Source organism: Hippocampus zosterae, chromosome 4, assembly GCF_025434085.1.
Source record: "Hippocampus zosterae strain Florida chromosome 4, ASM2543408v3, whole genome shotgun sequence".
Classification (NCBI taxonomy): domain Eukaryota; kingdom Metazoa; phylum Chordata; class Actinopteri; order Syngnathiformes; family Syngnathidae; genus Hippocampus; species Hippocampus zosterae.
In genome coordinates, this window is record NC_067454.1 from 738,137 (window position 1) to 758,742 (window position 20,606).

General features: G+C 46.6%; 2 protein-coding genes across 4 annotated transcripts; one reads left to right on the top strand and one right to left on the bottom strand.

Annotated features, from left to right (window-relative positions):
• Positions 1 to 5,195: 5,195 nt before the first annotated feature.
• Positions 5,196 to 13,363, bottom strand: ccne1 (cyclin E1). The gene is made up of 12 exons (XM_052062712.1): positions 12,963 to 13,363; positions 12,438 to 12,489; positions 12,166 to 12,259; positions 11,972 to 12,034; positions 10,811 to 10,989; positions 9,178 to 9,313; positions 8,613 to 8,759; positions 8,221 to 8,316; positions 8,009 to 8,143; positions 6,926 to 7,037; positions 6,700 to 6,857; positions 5,196 to 5,990 (listed from the first exon to the last, which is right to left on the bottom strand). The coding sequence occupies exons 2-12, from the start codon at positions 12,449 to 12,451 to the stop codon at positions 5,811 to 5,813; spliced, it is 1,314 nt and encodes a 437-aa protein (XP_051918672.1). The 5' UTR covers positions 12,452 to 12,489; positions 12,963 to 13,363; the 3' UTR covers positions 5,196 to 5,810.
• A 384-nt stretch (positions 13,364 to 13,747) lies between these two features.
• zgc:162297 (uncharacterized protein LOC555865 homolog) lies at positions 13,748 to 16,289 on the top strand. 3 transcript variants are annotated; one of them, XM_052062796.1, is made up of 7 exons: positions 13,748 to 14,132; positions 14,320 to 14,402; positions 14,790 to 14,849; positions 14,922 to 14,970; positions 15,212 to 15,362; positions 15,500 to 15,627; positions 15,781 to 16,289. In XM_052062796.1, exons 1-7 carry the CDS (start codon positions 14,060 to 14,062, stop codon positions 15,975 to 15,977), a joined length of 741 nt encoding a protein of 246 aa, XP_051918756.1. In that variant the 5' UTR covers positions 13,748 to 14,059; the 3' UTR covers positions 15,978 to 16,289. The 3 variants fall into 3 exon arrangements, with proteins under 3 accessions (XP_051918756.1, XP_051918757.1, XP_051918755.1); XM_052062797.1 differs by having other exon boundaries at positions 13,749 to 14,132; positions 14,790 to 14,970; positions 15,743 to 15,909; XM_052062795.1 differs by having other exon boundaries at positions 13,757 to 14,132; positions 14,790 to 14,970.
• Positions 16,290 to 20,606: the final 4,317 nt, after the last annotated feature.

The following is a 20,606-nucleotide window of genomic DNA, read 5'->3' on the forward strand; positions in this document are numbered from 1 at the left end:
GCCCTCGGCGACGGCCGACCCGGCCCGAGCTGACCGGAACGCACAACAGCATAACGTCGAGGGAGGAGCAAAGGAAGCGGAACGGGGGAAGCACTCAAACACAAGCGGTTTCGGAATTAGACAGACGATCAATTTCCTATTTTACCAACCCTTTTGTCCAACCTCGAACCGATACCGATGGTGATATTGATCCCCTTTCCGACCCCCAAACAAATGTACGCTGATGGTGATTTTACTGATATTTTGTCTCATTGCAATTCAATAGAGAAGCATTTCCCCAGTGTGGGACAAATAAAGGCTATCTTATCTTATCTTATCTTATTTACAGCAATTTCTGTGCGACTGTCCCACCTCGAATTGATACGGGCAATGACACACGCTGATGTTGGGATTTTGACTTGCAGCTGATAACCTAACAGATATCGATAGAATCACGACAGGAATACCATGTATCGATTTCGATATTTTTTTTCCCCAGCCTTAATCAATAGAGATAACATATTGGTGTTTTGTCTCAGTCTCATCGATACCGATAGTTTATCAGTCTAACCCCCAAACGGATGAAGAAATGTCATGACATTTTTTTTTTCCACCCCGAACCGTACGCAAATATTTTGTCCCGCCCCAAATGGATTGTGAATAGAAGATGAGGCGGGCGCACAAGTGCACACAACACGCACGCACACAAGTGATGAGAGACTTTGTCAAAGTTGAACTTGATCCTTTTGTCTTTGTGAGCGCATCAAATATTCATCGGGCATAATCATGAGCGGGGAATAAAGCAGATTGAATTATTAATAGCGGGCGTATTCAAGACATCGCTTGTAAATATTTCCTGACACTTGCCACTCTCAGGAAGATGAACAAGACCGGTCCCGGCGTGACTAATTCATCAACATTGACGCAACAAAGTGCTCATAACCTACATTTCACACAACAAGCTTTTATTATTAACATTTTTGGGGGGTATTTTAGTAGTATAGCTCATCGAATACTATTAGTTTGAAATAATGCGCTACTCACAACGGTTAACCAGCGAGGAGCAGGAACAGTTGTATCGCCGCTGCCATCGCGCGAGCTTTTCTGGTAGCTTGGCAGTAGTTAGCAGAGCAGCTAAGAGCTAAGAAATAACAGCTCTTACTAAGCTAAGAGCTCCAAGACAATGAACGAGGAGCATAGCAATTAGCTCGGAGGATAGAAAACGAAAACCGCACGAGCGGGTACAAGGACATGAATGAACCCGTAGCATTGCGCTAGTATTGCTGGTGACTTAGCAATAAGCGGCAGTATAGCGGTAGCTAGTAGCCTAGCAAAAAGACTATGTTAGCATAAAGGCAGCGGATGTTTGTTTTGTTTTTCTCTTCTGTGCGTGTCAGTTCAACGTGACTACGCAAGCAGCTGAACGCTAGCACATTTTGCCCCTCATTTGGAAAGCTAATTACTATCCGTCCTACCGAAGGGAAAAACAATGATTCAATTAAAAAGACGGAATGTTTGATGACAACATTGCAAAATCTGTTGCCCCCACGTACTGTGCATCGTGATGATGAGCCTTTGTGGTCGTATAGCAGCAGCTAGTAAGGTCAAGGGCGATTAGACAGTTCAAAATAATGCGTTTAAAATAAAAATTAAAAAGAATAAAAGTGGCGTGTGCAATAAATGGTCTGAAGGAGGTCTGGAATCCATATTTACAAAACAGGGAAGGAAGAGGAGGGGCGCGCGGGTGTGGGGTTCAGGGAGGGGGTGGGGGGGGCGCTTCATCTCCCTCAAGTCACATGTCATTAGAGTTCACCATGAAGAGACAGGCGCAAAGAAGAATCAACGCAGCGATGCTAATGTCGTTAGCATTGTTAGCACGTGGATGCCCCAGTCACATTTATCATGATGCTAACGCGGTAACGTGGTCACATGGCAGCCAGCATGCAATGAAGCGTTGACGCCATTTCAAGCAATGTTGGATATTATGGATTGGGGGGGGTGGGGGAGCGGCGTATCTAGGCGGTGGTCCATTTTCAGTGCTACATAAATGTGTGTGTGTGTGGGGCGGGGGGTGGGGGGTGTGACAGGCAGGCGATGATCCAAGACATCATTAAGCACGGCCATCTCCAGCACCATGGCAACAGGCTGAGTGAGGAGAGCACATCAAAACAATAATAGGCGGGCAGGGCAGGCCTGATTGGTGGAGCGATGGGGGGCGGGGGGTTCAACAATCACCCCTGATCGATGGGTGGGGGAGGGTCAATGGTACGGAGTGTGCTGGTGTGATTTTGAGTGCAATGGCACTACTTATGTCATGTAAGGGTTGTAAGGCTACCATATGAAGAAAACAATGCCCTGAGAAGAAAGGTTATTTACGTGGGGGGGGGGGGGGGGGGGGGGTAAAAGTAGCAATGTTATGAGACTCAAGTTTACACTATTTCTTTCGGAAGAAAGTCTTTCATCTCCTTAAAATAATCCTGGACTTTTTATTGTGTGTGTGTGGGGGGGTTGAATAAAATGTAAGCATCCAGATACAATCATAAATGAATAATGCTCTTAAAGTTGTACTATCACAAGAATATGAATTCAAGGAAAATATCTTTTGGAGAGACGAAAAAAATCATTGCAACACAGTCAATTTTTGAAAAACTCACCCATGCCCCCGAACCTCCCCCACCCCCTCCCCCCCAAAAAAAAATTCACGTAATGGGGAAAAGTTTTACTTTGTGATGTTTAAAAACAGTCATACTTCATGAAAAAATGGCATTCATTGAAAAAAAAAGTAAAATTTATTGGAAAATGTATCTCAAGAAAACAAAAGTGGATGTTTACTTCAATAATTCTAGGGTGCAACAAAAAAAAAGGTTTGAAATGGAAAATCCTTTTCTGCTATCAAAGACTCAAGTGCGGACCCTTTTTTAATTGGAGAAATCGATCTTGAAGGAAATGGCATATTTTTTTATTTGTGCTAAATTGACTCAAACGTTTGTAAAACTACATTCCAACACGCCCTCTCCAACTGAGTGGTACCACAATCGAATCGAATCGAATCGTCACCCCACGAGTGGAATCGTCTACAGAGGAGAGATGACCCCCCCCCCCCCCCCACCGAAATAACACGTCAGAATTCTCCCAAACAACAAGTCAATGGGCAAAAAGTTGCAATCCCACGAGAATTGCCTTGTATTCTTGTCTCGTTGCATTTTTCCTCCTGCCTCCTGCTCAACGACGGCGCTGGCGCTAATGCTAACCGGCGCCGGTTGCACAAGTCGTGCAAAGGAGACGCCCGGAAGCTTCCGAGTGGCTCATTGATGCCTTGAAAGCAATCTTGTCAGGACATCTTCCCCGGGCAGGTGTCGGGACGCCGAGGCGACGACGAGCGCCCGACTTAAGCGCTCCCCGCCGCGTCAATAAGGATTACGCCCGGCTGCTTTTTATCTCGGCAAACACGCTCGCTCGCCCTTTGCTTCCTTTCCCCGCAGGAACAATCCACGTCTTTCTGTCTAACTGCCGGCTAAATCGTATAGAATGTGGGGGGAGGGAAAAAAAATCTACACAGGAATTTCATAAATGCATCCCAATCCCGAAAGATCCAATCTGCTCTTTTCTACTGAATCCGAGCAAGGCAAATCGTCGGCTGTCAAAACACACCGTGCACCTTTTGTTACCATCTTTAAGTACAACGCGCACGCACGCAGAGTGTATGCAAAGCGGCACACAAAAGAGAAATCCAAAGGCATCCCGAAAAAGATGAGCGCCAAGGAATAAGAAAGGAGACTTGAGTGAAAAGTCACAGTCAGCAAGCAACTTCCGATCACGCCGCGTCATCAAGAAAAAAAAAAAAATCCAAACGTGAAGAAGGAAAACGTTTGAGGATGAGAACTTCGTATTTTGTTAAGACACATAATAAAACCCCATAATAATCTCATGAGAATAAAGAACAAACTCATCCATATACAACAGCCTCTGGGCATGTTAGAAAAAAGTAGCATCGGTCGTTTTTAATCAAAGCAAATTGGAGACTAATTTCTCCAAGAAAAAAAAAACTGTAAAATCGTCAAATAAATGTCGGCCTCTTATGAGAATGGGCTTCATCCAGAAAATGGAGAAATTTCATCCATACTGATCCTGAAAAAAAACCCCAGCAATCTATCCATCCATTTTCTACCGCTTGATCGCGGGGGCAACAGCTTTAGCAGGGAAGCCCAGACTTCCCTCTCCCTAGCTGCTTCTTCCAGCTCTCCCCGGCAATCTTTCAAGAATAATATCAGAATCTCACGAGGGAAATCTCCCAGTTTTTCCAAGAGTAGAACTGATCCAGAAAAAGGGGGACAAAAAAACCCTTATGAGACGATCGTCAGAATAACATCAAGATTTTCAGAGGATAACATCACTTTTTCAAGAAGGAAAAAAAGTCGGACTGATCCAAGTCACAATGCGTAGCAGCGCCACTGAACACTTGAAGGAAGAAGGAAAAAAAAACACACATGAGCAAGTGCCGCGCCAAAGAGGGAAGCAGGCAATCACGTCACAAATACGCTTTTAGGTTTGACTTGAGAATATAAATTCATTCGTCTTAAATCATAGTGAGGTGGTATGACTCCCTGTCAACAAATCTTCTGTATAAAAATCAAGTCGTAATTTAAAATGTATCCTTATTCATAGCTGTCTATTTGATTCAATGATTATCGGATTTTTGTATTACAACACTAAAATTGTATTTTTTTAAATTTTAGTCCTTATGATCAAGCCGCATGTCACAACGTTGCTTTTAGTTTTTTTTTTAAATTAACACTGTGGTGGTGCAATTCAGAATGTAAATTTTGAATATTATTTATACATACAAATAAAAATGTAATAATCATTGCTATATTGGGCTTGTTTTTTTTTTAATTTCTAACACAAACCTGACTCTTATTTTATGAGGACTACTGCGAGAATACATTTCAAAGTGAAATTATTTTTTCCACATTCATAATTGGGATTACCTCTTATTGCTACATGATATATTCCGACGTTATTTTGTACTTACATTCCAATACTTTTCATTTGAAGGAAGCACTACTCCTGTGGCGGGTGCGCAAAATAAGCAAATCCTCCGTCTGCAATGCATTCGACGGCCATAAGGGGGAGACAGAATTACCCATCATCGGACGCCACGCCCACGCGTGAGTCCATGTGATGGCGGCTCACAACGCAAGTACCACACAAGCATCTTAAGAAACATCTTTAATGAAAAATATGTAGCAGCATTTCATCCCCCACCCCCCCAAAAAAATAAAAAATTAAAAAAAACAGTCCCCAAGACATTTTGGGGTGGTGGTTACGTTCAGGGTGGGAAGCTAAAAGTTCTTGTTAAATACAATCAAAATAATCGAGTCGCTCACGTCAAGGGTGAGGATCGTGGGCTTGAGGGTGACCTCCCACTCTCTCTGTTGCGACTTGCTGATGTCACACAGACAACCCAAAGCCCATCTTTCAGCTTTTTGCTTCTGAAGCATGACCTACTCAGCTACTTTGTTTGCCAAGTGAATATGGTCCCTCCTGTATATTTGACACACACACACACACACACACACACCCACACACACATACGATACAAAGCCCGTCTGTGTAGCAGCACGGAGTCTTCCAGACTCCAGGAACAGTCCGTTGGCCCCCCCCTGGCCTTTTTTTTTTTTGTTTATTTTCTTAAAAAGACGCTTGCATTAAATAAAAGATGTCCTGTGACTGGCACAAAAACACAAAAAAATGTGGCAGCCAGTCCCAAAAGATTCCTTAAAAAGGAGAAATTCCATTCTCCCCAAGCCAACATAAAAAAAAAATAGATTCTACGGGGCCAGCGTCCATTCGGCCGCACGCATCCTGGGGGGCACTTGTAGCGCGGCGGTGGCCTCTTTGGGGTGTTCGTCCGTCTTCTCAATGCTAAGAGGCGGCGTGAGGACGCCGGACGGTACCTGGCAGCCGCGATGAGGCTCCAAGTCCGCGTCCCGGTAAGACGCCGCCTTCTCCTGAGCCGCAAAAGGACACGGGGCGCGTCAACCGAGGTATCACCCATATGCCGAACAGAAGCCCATTCTTACGAATTTTCCGGATCAACTGTGCTGTTTTTTTTGTTTATGCATTTTCAATGATAATATTTGTACTACAGGGAATTATTTTTCTCTCATTTAAAAGATCGCGGAATCACAATATTAAAACTAAAATGATTTTTTTCAGGATTAGGCGAAACAAAAATAGCATTTTTCCCCATTGAGCGCAATCTTATTTTTCAGCAGAATATTTGCTGCAGGAGAAACGTGCACCATGTGAACCACTTGTTTTAATTCCTAGTAAGTCAGCGTCCAATCACTGCAGAGCCATTTTCACAACGGACCCACGGGCTACTCATGTTGTCCGAAGGGCGCTAAGTAGACAACCAATGGCGTTGTGTCCCCTTAGCCTGACCGGTGGTTGGCTGTATGAGCGGTTACTGAAACGCTGACTTTTGAAAACAAAACTCTCAAAATGCTAAATGGCACCATGCCTAATGCAGTCGTTCAATATTGCTGGCGTTTATTTGACACAGCGCTTATATTTGCGGCAGCTATCCGGACTGCTCTGAATGGCACCTGAACATCACCGCTGACTATTTCTGGCGTCGATAGACGCGTGTCGTCGGCTTGCTATTCACGCTGCCGGATCGTACAGAGCGCTCCGCTTGAGTGGAGGCGCACTTACCAGCCACGTCAGGTAGGGGGCATGCGTCTGGATGTTGTGCGCGTCTTCGGCAGCCACGCCGGAGAAGGTCTTCATGGGCGAGCCGCCCGACTCGCGCAGCGCCACGGCGAACGGCACCATCCACCGCACGCATTCCTCCAGCTCCGCCCTTTTTAAGGCTACGCCAAAACCAAAGGGCGGCGGTTAGCCAGGGAGCGGGGGCCAGGATGAGGTGGCTTTGACGTACCCGACACGTTCTCCACCAGCTCCAGAGACGAGAAGTGGAAGAGGGCCGAGGCGGCCAAGACGCCGTTGGAGAACTCCAGGCAGCGCATGTCGAGCATGCACACATCCAGGAGCTGCACATGCAAAATGCGCACGCACACACACACACACACACACACAAAAAGTCTCAATGACAGTGACTCAATGATAAAGTGTGCCTTTTCTGCAACTTCTATTTGAAGCTATTTTTTTGAATAATAAAGGGATAGAAATTTAACAAATGTTGTTTTTTTTTTAAATCGGATTAATTGAAAAAAAAAATGAAGTGATTAATCGATGAAAAAAAAAATGGTAGTTGTTTGGTATCGGCTGGGGCGGCCCGGTAGTCCAGTGGTTAGCACGTCGGCTTCACAGTACAGAGGTACCGGGTTCGATTCCAGCTTCGGCCTCCCTGTGTGGAGTCTGCATGTTCTCCCCGGGCCTGCGTGGGTTTTCTCCGGGTGCTCCGGTTTCCTCCCACATTCCAAAAACATGCGTGGCAGGCTGATTGAACACTCTAAATTGTCCCTAGGTGTGAGTGTGAGAGCGAATGGTTGTTCGTTTCTGTGTGCCCTGCGATTGGCTGGCAACCGATTCAGGGTGTCCCCCGCCTACTGCCCGAAGACAGCTGGGATAGGCTCCAGCACCCCCCGCGACCCTAGTGAGGATCAAGCGGCTCGGAAAATGAATGAATGAATGAAATCGGCTGATCACACACACTCATGGACGATCGGTATCGGCAGCTTCGAAGCCTCGTTTTAATTAACATTGGCTAATGCTAAGAGGGCTAGCTTTTGAACTTCTACCTTCTTAGCAACTGTCCGAGTACAGATTGGGGTGGCTTGAGTTTATAACGCAGAGGCTATGCCAGTGACACGGGCAGTCCTGTGTGTTTTGAAACGGCGAAAATATCCTTCAAATGTGATGCTGAAGAGTCACCTTGCTAATAAATGTGCCGGTAGCGGTGCACGGACGCACCGAAAAACTCCCTAAGCACCACACGTCCAAGGACGCTTGGACCCAGCTATCGCATCAAACACGCCGATTCAAAAACGAAAGGTCTCACCTCGGCGATGTGCGTAAAGGTGGCCTGCGGATATTTGGGGATGAGCAGCTGGTCCGACTCCTCGAGGTAGGCCACCTGCATGTAGACGTTGAGCCAGGAGACGGGCGTCTGCGGGCTCAGGCTCCACTTCAGCTCCTGATGGCGGCGGCGACGACAAAAAAACATCAAGCTCGGGCCCAGACGTGGCAACGCGCGGCGGCCGAGCCACTCGCCTTCATGATGATGACCTCCATGCTGAGGATCTCGTCCTCGGTGCAGGCTTCGTCCGTCACGTAGGCAAACTGGTGCACTTTGGGAGGGTACATCTCCTGCCCGGGCAAAGGGGATCAGTTCTTGGAGCCATCTTCACATCACGAGCCCTCAAGCGCAATCCAGACGCGAAAAAAACAACTCCTCAAATCATAGCGGCTGATACGAATCACATTTGAAGTCAGAATTGACAAAGAAGTCGTGTGTGTCGGTGGAAGGACGACAAGTATTACAAGTACTGCTTGAGGATGCAGCAACTTTTGGCTGGTGTCAAAAGACAGAGTAACGCGTTCCTCGGCCTGAGCGGACGGAATACCGAAGGACCACTGCGAGCGCGAGACGATGCGGCGCCTACTTCGACTTTGGCTGCGATGAAAAGGCAGCTGATTCCGATGAGCTGCAGCGTGGACTTGAAGACGTTGGTCTGCGTGGCCATGAAGCGGTCAAAGTAGTCCTGAGCCAGGTGGTACGTCTCGCGGTGAAGCTTGTACACCTCGCTCACCTCCAGAGTAAAAAAAAAAAAAAAACGCCGTCAAGTATTTCAAACATTTCGCAGTGCGATCGAGCGACAATTTATCACGGTACCGCAGTGAACAAGTCCGCCGTTACTGACTGTGAGGATATTGACGGTGCTAATATAGCATGAAGCTAGCCAAAAATATGTGTTCAAATCTCCCTTCGGCGTTATGGATCCGTTTCAGAGCGAACTGACAATTAACATGAAACAAGCATGCTCGGGGTCATAGCAAGGCTCTTCTTCTCGGTTCCTCAGGTGACATTACATGATTGTCTCCCATTTCTTCACAGCGACGACAAACTTGAAAAAATAGCTTTGTATGAATTTGGCCTTTGTTTGGAACATAAGCCCCCCACCCCACCCCACCCCGCCCAATGAAACAAGCCGGCCCGCCCGCGGTCACCTCCATGAGCCAGTCGAGAAGCACGGCTCTCATCTTGGGCTGCAGGTGAGGATGTTTGGCCATCATGTTGACGTTGCGCGTGTACGTCTTATCCTTGGCCAGCATGTTGTTCCACACCACGTCCTTGCTCGCCCAGCTGAACGCAAACGCGCGGGACAAAACACAGCTTAGGATGACTCGGCAGAAGCGGCAGTCGCAGGATGACAACTTGTAGTCATGGTACAAGCATTTGTGGGACATTCATTCATTCATCTTCCGTACCGCTTGATCCTCACGAGGGTCGCGGGGGGTGCTGGAGCCCATCCCAGCCGTCTCCGGGCAGTAGGCGGGGGACACCCTGAATCGGTTGCCAGCCAATCGCAGGGCACACAGAAACGAACAACCATCCACGCTCACACTCACACCTAGGGACAATTTAGAGCAGCATGTCCAAAGTCCGGCCCGCGGGCCAAATCCGGCCCGCGGTCGAATTTCATCTGGCCCTCGGCCCCCGTCATAAAATCAGTGCCGTCTGGCCCGCAGGTTGGGCGCAATGGAACACGTGTTGCATTGACTGAGGTCTCGTAGACTGGTGAGTGATGTTTCATAGAGTACTGCTTCCCTCTAGTGGCTAAATGAGTAATAGCATTCACTAAATGAGTAATAACATTTAGAAACTAGAGGGCATCACTCACGAGTTAACAAGACATCACTCCGTGTTTATATTGACTGATGTCATATTTCAAATTCCTGTTTCAAATGAACCAAAAGAAATTCTTAAGATTGTTGAAATTAAAATAAAAATGGAAATGTGAAACAGACTGGCTTACTAAAATGTGTTGAACAATATTGTTGTTCAATGTTAAGAATGTCAGCCAAGGTCGGCCCCCCGACATTTTACCACATAAAATCTGGCCCCCTTGGCAAAAAGTTTGGACACCCCTGATTTAGAGCATCCAATCAGCCTGCCATGCATATTTTTGGAATGTGGGAGGAAACCGGAGCACCCGGAGAAAACCCACGCAGGCCCGGGGTAGAACATGCAAACTCCACACAGGGAGGCCGGAGCTGGAATCGAACCCGGTACCTCTGCACTGTGAAGCCAACGTGCTAACCACTGGACTACCGGGCCGCCCTAGTTGTGGGACAAGTAGTCGTAAAAGAAGTAATATAAGGACGAGTAGCACAAGGGGTTCGAAAACTAAGTAGTGCCGTAAGAAATAGTAGTGGTACAAATTGTAAGGCTATAAGACGCAGTAGTACAAAGAGTAATTCTATGCGAGTTAGGCGTCATAGAATTAGTGCTTGAGGATCGAATGGTATGAAAAGAGAAGAGTTACTGGCACAAGAAGTAATAGCATTCGTGCTATCAAAAGTGGTACAACGGGGTTTTGAAAAAGTACAATAGGGGGTAACGCTCGTGGCGGAACAAGTCGTCGTACTACAGGAGGAGTGCTGCTAAAAGTAGCAAAAAAGTTGTGCCGTGAGAAGTCAAGTATAGCACGATGGTACTAAAATAGCACAAAAGAGTACAGGAAGCACAACAATGAATATTAGCGGCATAAAAGCTCAGCAGAAGGACGACTACAAGAAGTTGCACATGCATTTGTTTGTGTGTGTGCGCAGTAGTGCAGCTGCGACGTTGCGTACGGACCAGAGCGCGGGCAGCGGCGCGCAATGTACGGGCGTAGCGAAGACATTGGCGAGGTTGTAGTGCGGGAAGCCGGCGTTGATCAAGGTGATCTGCTGCTCGCGCTCGTCTTTGCCATCCGGCGTGGAGGACCCGCGCGCGGGACTTGCGTACGCAGCCTCCTCGGAACGCCGCCAGGCCGCCTTCACAGATACAACACAAGGGGGAAATGTGACATTTGGAGGTCACGATCGCAAGAAATTGGCTCAGTGGTCTTTTTTGAGATCTTTTCATACGAGTTGACCGCAGCAGTAGCTCGAACAAAGCAAACGGAAACCTTTTTGCAGCATTAAATGATGATGCAAAAATTTTTTTTTCTATAGCCTCTCTTGTTAAGCTCAAATTCAAAAAAAATAAAATGACAAATTCCACTCGTCTTTGTTCTCAGTCTGCATTATTTTGCCAATTGGTGATATGTAAGACTGAAGAGAAATGAAAATCTTGACGACTTTCAGCCGATACTGATCAACTGAAAATCACATGATCGGCCCTGATCCCCAATCAACCGCAATTATGTAAAATGGTCGACTTGTCATGTCGCTGGAATTCATCGGGGCTGAGTGGAACTCAGAAACGTGCTAACGACGATCTACTCAAATGCTCCACTCAGACCTAAACAAACAAAATAGCCGGAAAGGTGAGTGTGAAACGTCTCACTCCTTTTATATTGCCGTCATCCCAGCTCGGGTGTTGCCTCTGGACCCACTTGGCCCGGAAGCCATTTTGTGTCCATGGCAAGACTGCGGAAAGTTAACATCGGCATGCGTATTACGTTACTGGATCTGATTAAATACTTTGCATTATCTTAGGAGCATAGTTCCTGCCATTTTTGACTTACTATCACAGTGGCGGGAGGCCAGTGCCCAGGTGATTTTAAATTCAATGGATCTCTGTGGGAAATGTTACTTTGGGGAGCGGGATGGGAAGTGCGTCGTCAAATTTGGGCTTGATTGGATTGGATAGAACTTTATTGTCAAATGTGCTGTATGCGTAACACACAGCACAGATGATCTGATGATGACGATCTGGAAAGCCCGTAATCAATTTGTTGAGTAGTTTTCTCCCCCATCTTTTATTGGGCATTCTTCTACGCGAGAAACTCGTGTTCCAGTTTTAAGGTTTTACCTCACAGTCTCGCTGCTTCTTCTTGGTCATCTCTGCCTCGTCCTCATCCAGATCTTGTAAATACTGCAGTCAAATCAATTCGGGTCAGTTTGACACTCCACGCTTGGAGTGTCGCTAAGTGTAAATGTGTCTTTTTCCAGATTAAGAGAGAGAAAGAGACAGACGGACAGACAGACAGAGGGGGCTCCACTCACAATGGCAACATCTGCTTTCCTCTTCCTCGGCCTTGCCGTCTTGACGTTGGCCGCCTCGCTAGCAACACACCGGGCTTCTTGATCAGTGACTTCCCTGAAAGACAAGAGGAATAGACACGGAAGGGCACAAAGTTGTCAGTAAAGTGCGAACGGGGCGCGTTGGCGAGCTCCAACAAACGAGACGAAAGTGCTTTAGCCGCAAGCTAACTAGCCGAGGAGGCTAAACTTTGGCGCTGACGATGAGTGGGAGACGACAACATATGAGCACTCACCGACTTCCCAGCATTCTAGTCCCGGGGTTGGTGATTCTTCTTGGGAGTCAACCTGCGAGGAAAAGTGGTTTCGAATTATTTTGGGGGGGAGTTTTAAGAGAGAACACGAGCACACTCCCAACCCCCCACGCTCAGCTGACAAAGCCCAACTCGTCCTGGCGGGCAAACGAGAAAGAAGCCAGGCGACGTTTAGAGTTGCCCAAAGTAGCCCAAAGCGACACATGCGCTCACCAAACGCCGCATCGTGTCACGAAACACGTCAAACTATCCAGGGAATGACCCGATTGTGCACATTTGTCCCGGTAACGTGTTCATTTTCGTTCTCAAACTTTGGACATCTGGCTCGATTCAGCATGATGGCCGACACAGCTGCATCGCAGACTATTTTGCACAAATAACATCAAAACCAACTCAAATAAAGATCAGAAACAGTCCGATAAAGCATTGCAGTTTATTATCGTGGCCTTTCTTTCTCGTTCAAATGCTTAAATCCGACACTTAGCCGGATTAGCTCGTTGTACTCACCTCAAGATGCTGCTCTTGAAGTTCACTCGCGGTCACAATCAATGTCGAGCATGAACTGAATCGATGGATCAATCGGTCAGTGCATCGATGAAGGAGGCGATGGGTGGCTTTCGTCGTCTCGGAGGAGCTCCGCGTCAGCGTGGTGGCAGCAGGCCGGCGGCGGGTCGCAATGAGCGGGGCGGCAGGCGGGCGCGCCTCGGTCAGGTCAAGCGGGGAGGAGGCGATTTAACTTGGCGCTCAAACGTGTTCTTCCCCGCCTCCCGACGACCTTCTTCCGCCTCGCAACGCGCCGCCGGGTCGCTCAACAGCCGCAAACGAACACTTTGGCTCGGGATAAGTTTCGAGGAGTGAAGCGAGGAACTCCTAAAGTGGCGTTTGGTGCGAATTTTGGCCGGTTAAAGCAGGGAGGCGTGACGCTCGGGTGACAGCTGCGTGGGCGGAGCTAAGGAGGCGGAAGTAGCCGGCACCGCGTGGCTAGTTTGTCAGATGTAAACAAAGCGCCGAGTCGGTGCACTTTCAGTGCCGTTTAAGACAAAAACGACGGTTATGTGAGTGACAAGCGCGGCGATGCGGCTCGATGACTCTCGGGGAGGATTGTGGCTCGTCGCCACGGCAGGCGCGATGGTTCTTTCACGACGGCAGAGCCAAATTTGACGAGGTTAGCTTTTCCGCCGTAGCGCCAATTTCTGCCGCGGGTTGCCAGATGAAGCGTCTGTCCCCCATTTAGCAAGCGTCATATATGTCGTCAAGTTGGCCCCTTTGTTGCCAGAGTTAGAAATTATTCAGACTGCATCAACAACTATTTTTTTCTCGCCAATGCACCCACAATTAACATGTACCCGGTATGTGGAACTTTCAGCCAAAATGATAGAACACACGCATTTTCTCAATAACAGCCTCCTCTAAGAACCGTGAGTCGTTGATGAGTAAAACTGCTCCTCACAGAAAAAAATAAAATAAAATAACATAAGTTTATAAGTTAACATAAGCGCCTCGTGTTAGTTGGGTGTCAGTAAAACGTCTGTGAACTATGAGACGGCCACGTGACAAAACCGTTCTTTGCTCCCTTGGCCGCTGCACACAACACAGTGATAAACATGAAGTGGTTAGACCTCTTTGGACGTCTAAAATGTGTCGTTATTGGAATGATCCACGTGAAGGCTTTACCAGGTAACACCGATTGATTACATGAAGTACCGAAATGTCTCAGCGTGACCATAGAAATAAATATGCATTATAGTGTTTATTGCATGACCATACCACAGTTCCTTTTGCGACCCTGGAACTAACATGGACTAAACATGGTCAATTTTCATGATTTCCTATGGGCAAACAAATGATGTCCAACATTTGACAGGCTCTCCACTTGGATGCTTGAAAATGTCCCAAATCATTGAGGAAGCCTGTTGGGAGGCAAGCGTATACCGCAACGCAGGACTGGTAAGCTGCAGGTTCCCTCTCACAAAATACTAATCCGTCCATTCGTGTTCTTCACTCTGAGGAAGGACTGATCACGTGCGGAGTACCCCAAGGGTCTATCCTCTGTACGCTTCTGTTCAACAAATCCATGCCACTTGGTATGCAGAACGTGTAACAGTGGAACATATGAACAGCCTTTACATCAGATGATCCATCCATCCATTTTCTGAACCGCTTCATCCTCACAAGGGTGCCCGTGATGAACTCACATTTATATACACCGTATACATTTTGTCACGCTTGTGTTACGTTTCAACTTTTTGTTTGTATTGGAATCCCAGTTTTTTTTTTATCTTTTCATTCAATCTTGTGAACCTGCTCTCAATAACTCTTCCTTTGCCTCTGTAGGACGGCGTGATAGTGGAGAACATGCACGACGTCCCGTACTCGCTGTCACCGGGTCCCGAGGTGAGCGCGTGCATGACATCTGTGTGTGCGGCGGTGAGGAATGTCTGTCCGTCCATCCCCGTCGGCGTACAGATTCTGTCCGCCGCCAACCGACAGGCGCTCGCCGTCGCTCTTGCATCAGGTGATCCCGTTCGCTAGCTCAATTCTGGAAAAATCCGGACAAACTCGGCTCAGCGCTAGTCACTCACTTGAGCTGTTATTTACAAGCACGATCAATCGGTCCATCGAGTTAATACGGGTTCGATTGAGTCGGCAAACGATGAATTCTATGGCAATGTGGTCAGTCAAGCGCGCGAGAGCAAGATTGTGTTGGACCGTAGAGGTAACAGCATGCTCCTGTGTCGTCATATTTGTGGCGTCAGGCGCCCACTTCATCCGGGCGGAGGGCTTTGTGTTTTCACACGTAGCCGACGAGGGTTTGGTCAACGCTTGTGCCGGAGAACTTCTGAGGTACCGCAAGAGCGTCGGAGCCGAGGACATCCTCGTCCTCACCGACATCAAGAAGAAACATAGGTGATTCCTCTTAAATGACGACAAATAGTGTACTATCAATTTACCTCTAAAAACAAGCAGGAATAAATCTCCCCCTAATTCTACAAATGCCGAGCAATAAATCGAAAATGCTGACTGCGTGCGACTTCTGACCACAGCTCTCACGCTCTGACGTCGGACGTGAGCTTGGCCGAGACGGCCCGAGCCGCAGAGTTCTTTCTGTCGGACGGCCTCATCCTGACCGGAAAGTCCACGGGAGCCCAGGCTGACCCCAAAGAGCTCACTGGTGCGTAACAGCGTGCTGATGGGCCGCGGCGTTCCCCACACCCCCCCCAAAAAAAAAAAACACGGCCCAGAGGCAGTCTCTTGACAAAACCTCCATTTTGTCCACTTGATACAAGGCGAGCTTCCCTTCCTGTGCTTTGTCATCCCGCTCAAGATGTAATGCAGGCAGTGAGTCTCCCGGTCCTGGTGGGTTCCGGCGTGACTCACGACAACGTGGACCGCTACCTCGGCGCCAGCGGCCTCATCGTGGGCTCGCATTTCAAAAGCGGCGGCTCGTGGAGCAACGCGCTCAACGTGAAGTGCGTCAACGACTTCATGACCAAGATGAGACGCCTCCGAGAAAGCAATTGACCCTGAAGAAAGGCCCCCTCCTGGACTGGGCCATGCGCATGTACATCCCTGCTTGGTTGTCTTGTGTTCACGAGCAGCTGCACCAACTGAAAATACCCCCCCCCCCCCCCCCAAATACAATTTGTGTTTTGCTGCTCGTGTTCACGACTCAAAAGTCACTTTTTTTTACAGTTACATTTTCACTGTCCGGGTACTTTGAATGCAACATACAGTAAACTTGAATCATTTTAAGAATGAACATTAATTTGACCGCTCGACTCTCTTTCAATCAGTTGACTTCACAGACGACAAATAAACAGAATAAAATCTGTCTCATGCGCAGTCATCTGTCTCCCGAATATTTTTGATATTCTTGAGAAAATGCCTCGTGCGCCCGCGTAAGCGGTTGTGTACGTTTCACGAGTGCTCCATCCAGAATGTCGAAAGTCGTAACGATGGACATGATTGTTGTTTTACTCAAAGTGATCATTTGGGGCAATGTCGAAATTGTCACATTGCTGTTGTGGATCATGCGCTGATGAAAAATAGTCATTGAGAAGTGACTCAAGAGTTACTCGCGACTTGAGTTTTTTTTTTTTATCCGGCAAATACATTCAGAGGACAAGGATCTGGCGATAATCATGCAGGACAAGGCCGATGATGTGACAGAGAAGCGAGCGAGGCCTTTTGCGTGAAGGTGAAAGGAGACACACGTCCAGACGCATTTCTCTTTTGGCCAGCTGAGGGCTATTTGCAACGGGATGGGGTTTCTTTCCCACCCAACCATTCATCACATTTTAATGATTGTCGTTTTGCATCCCAAAAGAATGATACCAGTTGCTCCCAATTGGAGTGGAAATCGTCCTCGGGGAGGGTTGTTGCATCAAGTGATGAAGCCTTCTCAGATGAGAGGCCAAACGTCGTCTCTTTGTGGCCTTACGGCGAACGACGTTCACCGTCTCGGACTCAAAACGCGACGGTCAGGAGGGCGTCTGAGAGTTCATGAGAGTCAAACTTCGTTTCAAACTCGTTTTCGTTGAAGGTGTTCATCTCAGTTGTTGAAGATCGGTCTCCGTCTGCCGGCCTTATGTCGTCATCAAATGCGTTTGATAGGATCACTGTGTCTTTGTGGTGATGTGACACAATCAACAACCAGCAGTTGAGCTCGAGGGAACCCCCCCCCCAAAAAAAAACAAAAAACTAAACAGAAAACTCTACCAAGATGATGATGAGGAATCTAGTCGTCTTGGAAATTCACTGTCACTTTAAAATCTCAGTCTCTGAGTAGAGAGTCGTGACAAAAACTATTTAAATAGTTGTTATTATTATGAAAGCTTATGTTAAATGATCAATTATTGTCATTTTATATTTCAGCATTACATTATATTACGCTAGTTACTTAAATTATATTTAGTTTAATACTTTCTGAAACATTCTTATGTTGCTGCGTCTGATTGGCTAAAGAAGCAGGAATTGTTTTTGTGACTGAAAGGGGGTGCGTTCTCGTTCATCCGTTCGGAGGTGAAGACGTTATTTTTTCTTTTTCGTTCTCCTTTTTAATAAACTGCATTAAAGGATTCCATCTCTCCATCTGTCACCTGTCTGAAAAACAACGAAGCCCTCAACTTACAATTATTTTGTTTCCGGGGTGGTAGCACGAGTTGCATTACGGGACTAGAATCATAATTCAAGCCACCTTAATATTCATTCATAAATTCATCTTCCGATCTTGATCCTCACTAGGGTCGCGGGCCACCTTAATAATAATTCATAATTCGAACCACACGTCGTCGTTTGTGGTGCCAGCAGCTCTTTGGCACCGTACTCTGTTGGCGTGACGTCACGGCCGATGGGCTTCATTTTGTCTCATGAGGGAGGCACGCTGCGGTTCTCCTATAGTTCACAAGATGGCGCTACACACCAAACAATCGACCGACATTCCTCATTTTGTTTGTCCCTTTGCCCCGAGTAACGCAGCAAATATTCAAGAACGAATCATTTCATAAAATTGTACACTACACCGTCTATATGACGAAGCGATACACCTTTTTTTTCATCCATCTAACACACGTTGCAGATTTTTTTGCTTATTTTCATTGGATTTTTTTTTAACATGGATGATTTGACATTTAGTGTTGAATAAGTAAAAATATGGCACAATTTATACATCTGAGCATTTGTTTCAATCCAGGCTTGAGAGGACATTTTTTGAAATCTTTGAAAGTTACCGTAAAAATAAAAATAAAATCAAGCCTGTTTCAACCTCAAATTGTCCTTGAACAATTTAATGATAGCTAAGTGACGAAGCAAAATAGAAACCCCGCACGCGTTCAATAATTTTTGCACTAGATTTGTAGCCTTAGCTTTTAATAAATAATAAAGTAAGAATGGGTGCGATCACTTTTGTTTGGTTTATTAATGACACGAGTCATGATGGTGTTTGACTGATGCCCATCCACAACCCAAACGTAAGCATTTTCAAGCAAAATCAACATCGAAAAATAAAATTAAAAATTTAAAAAAGCTCCGAATGCAGAATTAAAGATTAATTTTTTTTCATTTCACGGTATTTTGAAAGCCTTCTACCTTTCAGACGCGTTTCCAAAAACCTCCTGCAATGTTTGACCAAGTGCATTCTCTATTTCCCGCGTGCGCGTGCATGTGTGTGAGTGCGAGCATGCGTGTGGTAAGGGAGATGGATGGCATGTGTGTGCGCGTGTAGTGTCTGCTCTAATTGTAAAGTATTAGTTACATTAGAGTGCAGCCAGTGATGAATGGAACTTATTTGGGAGGACGAGGTGGACTCTCCTGTTTCTCCCGTGTGTGTGTGTGTTTGTGTGTGTGTGTGTGTGTGTGTGAGTGTGTGTGTGTGTGCGTACGTGTGTGCCTTGTGTTCAGGAGGGTTACAAAAGCTGAGAAAAACAAGTCGACAAAATGTTGATTTGGCGTGTAAGAAAGTGCCAAGAGAGTTGCTTGTTTTTGTCTGTTGTTTTGAGTCCCTATGTGACCTGGGCACGATGTTGACACCAAGACACAAAAATCAAACGATCATCGAATGTCCCAAACTCAAATTCTGCCTAATTCGAAAACCCACGCTTAGTTTCAAACCCCGACCCGAACCCCACCTATGAAACGTTACTCTCGCGTGTCAAACAAGTGTAAAAAGAAGTCACGCATTGCAAACGGATCAAAACTATAAAAGGATCGATGGCATAATTCTTCCTGAAAACATGTCCAACTCTACGACGCACATAGCCACGATTGGCTGATACTTGAGGAAGAAGAAGCTGATTGGTGGACAATGTGACAGTGCATGTGTGTGTTGAATAAAAATGCATATCAATTAATAAGTAGTGGGCAGATGGGTTGGCACAATTCATTGCTTACACGTCTTTAAAAGTCTTTTGATGCCAACATCGCCATCTGTTGACACCGAACTATACTTCCTTTCACACACACACGCACACACACACTCGTCTATTTTTAGCATATACACTCAGCGTGCACAAAGTGAAGCATATTTAGCCCGTGTGAAAACAGAAATGAATGAATACCAAGATGTTTGAGAGGTAGCGTGAAACCGTTTTTCGCCATTTCCGGATTGTTTTTAGGTGCCGTTAAAATGGTGGTTTTCGTGTCATGATTATTATTTCTTGAATCATACTTGATAGCTCGGATGCATTTTTGGAGCTCAGGCATGCAGTAAAATGTAAGCATAAGGGAGACGCTCGACAAAGTGGCATCCATTTTTCCAGGTCGGCAGTTGTATTTGATTGACAGTTGACAGCTGAGCGGGGCGTGGTTCCGCCCATTCAGCTGACACGCCCACAAGAATGGCTTGATTTGTCGCCATCTTGTCGACGACACTCTTCTTCTCTGTCAACTGACATTTGTTTTCATTTTGCAAATACTTCAAGTGGGCGATACGGGCTCACTGTAACTTTGGAATCTTTTCGAGACGATGTGACTAGATTTTGTACTCATTTTTTTTAATCTGAAAAAAAAAGATGATGTAGACGCCTCAGTCAAACGCAAACAAACGTACGCCTGCGTCCTCGATAACCCTTCATTGTGATCTCACACACACACCCACACTCTCACACTCGCTTGCCTCCCTATGATCTCCATGTAGGGGGCCTTAGGGGGTTAATTAACCAGCTCAGATAATGCCACACTCGTGAAAACAAGAGCGCTTTCTTTCTTTCTTTCTTTCTGTCTTTTCTTTGCTCTTTCTTCTCCAAGGCTCTCGGCCAGGCTCTCACCCGCCATCATTGCGTGCTGATAATCGCGCCAACAATAACAATAATAATAAGAATAATGCTGCTTTTGGATACAACACGGAAGGAGACAGAAAGTCAGATGCAAATAGTCGGGAGAGGACAATCAGCAGAAATAGAAAGCGAAGAGGAAATAAGAACACACGCGCAAACACACACACAAACAGCAGGGGGCAGCACAATACCAAACGAACGAGATCAGGACAATGCATGCAAATGTCCAAAGACATCTGATGGCCCTTTTCCACGGCGTTGGTGCTCGTGCTCATTCCCGGGAGGCCAGTAAGCCCAGGTGAGCAACAGTTCTTTGTTTTTTTTTTTTGGTGCTTAAGACAGCCCGTGTCATATTTGCGGCAATCATGTCAGGAGTAGA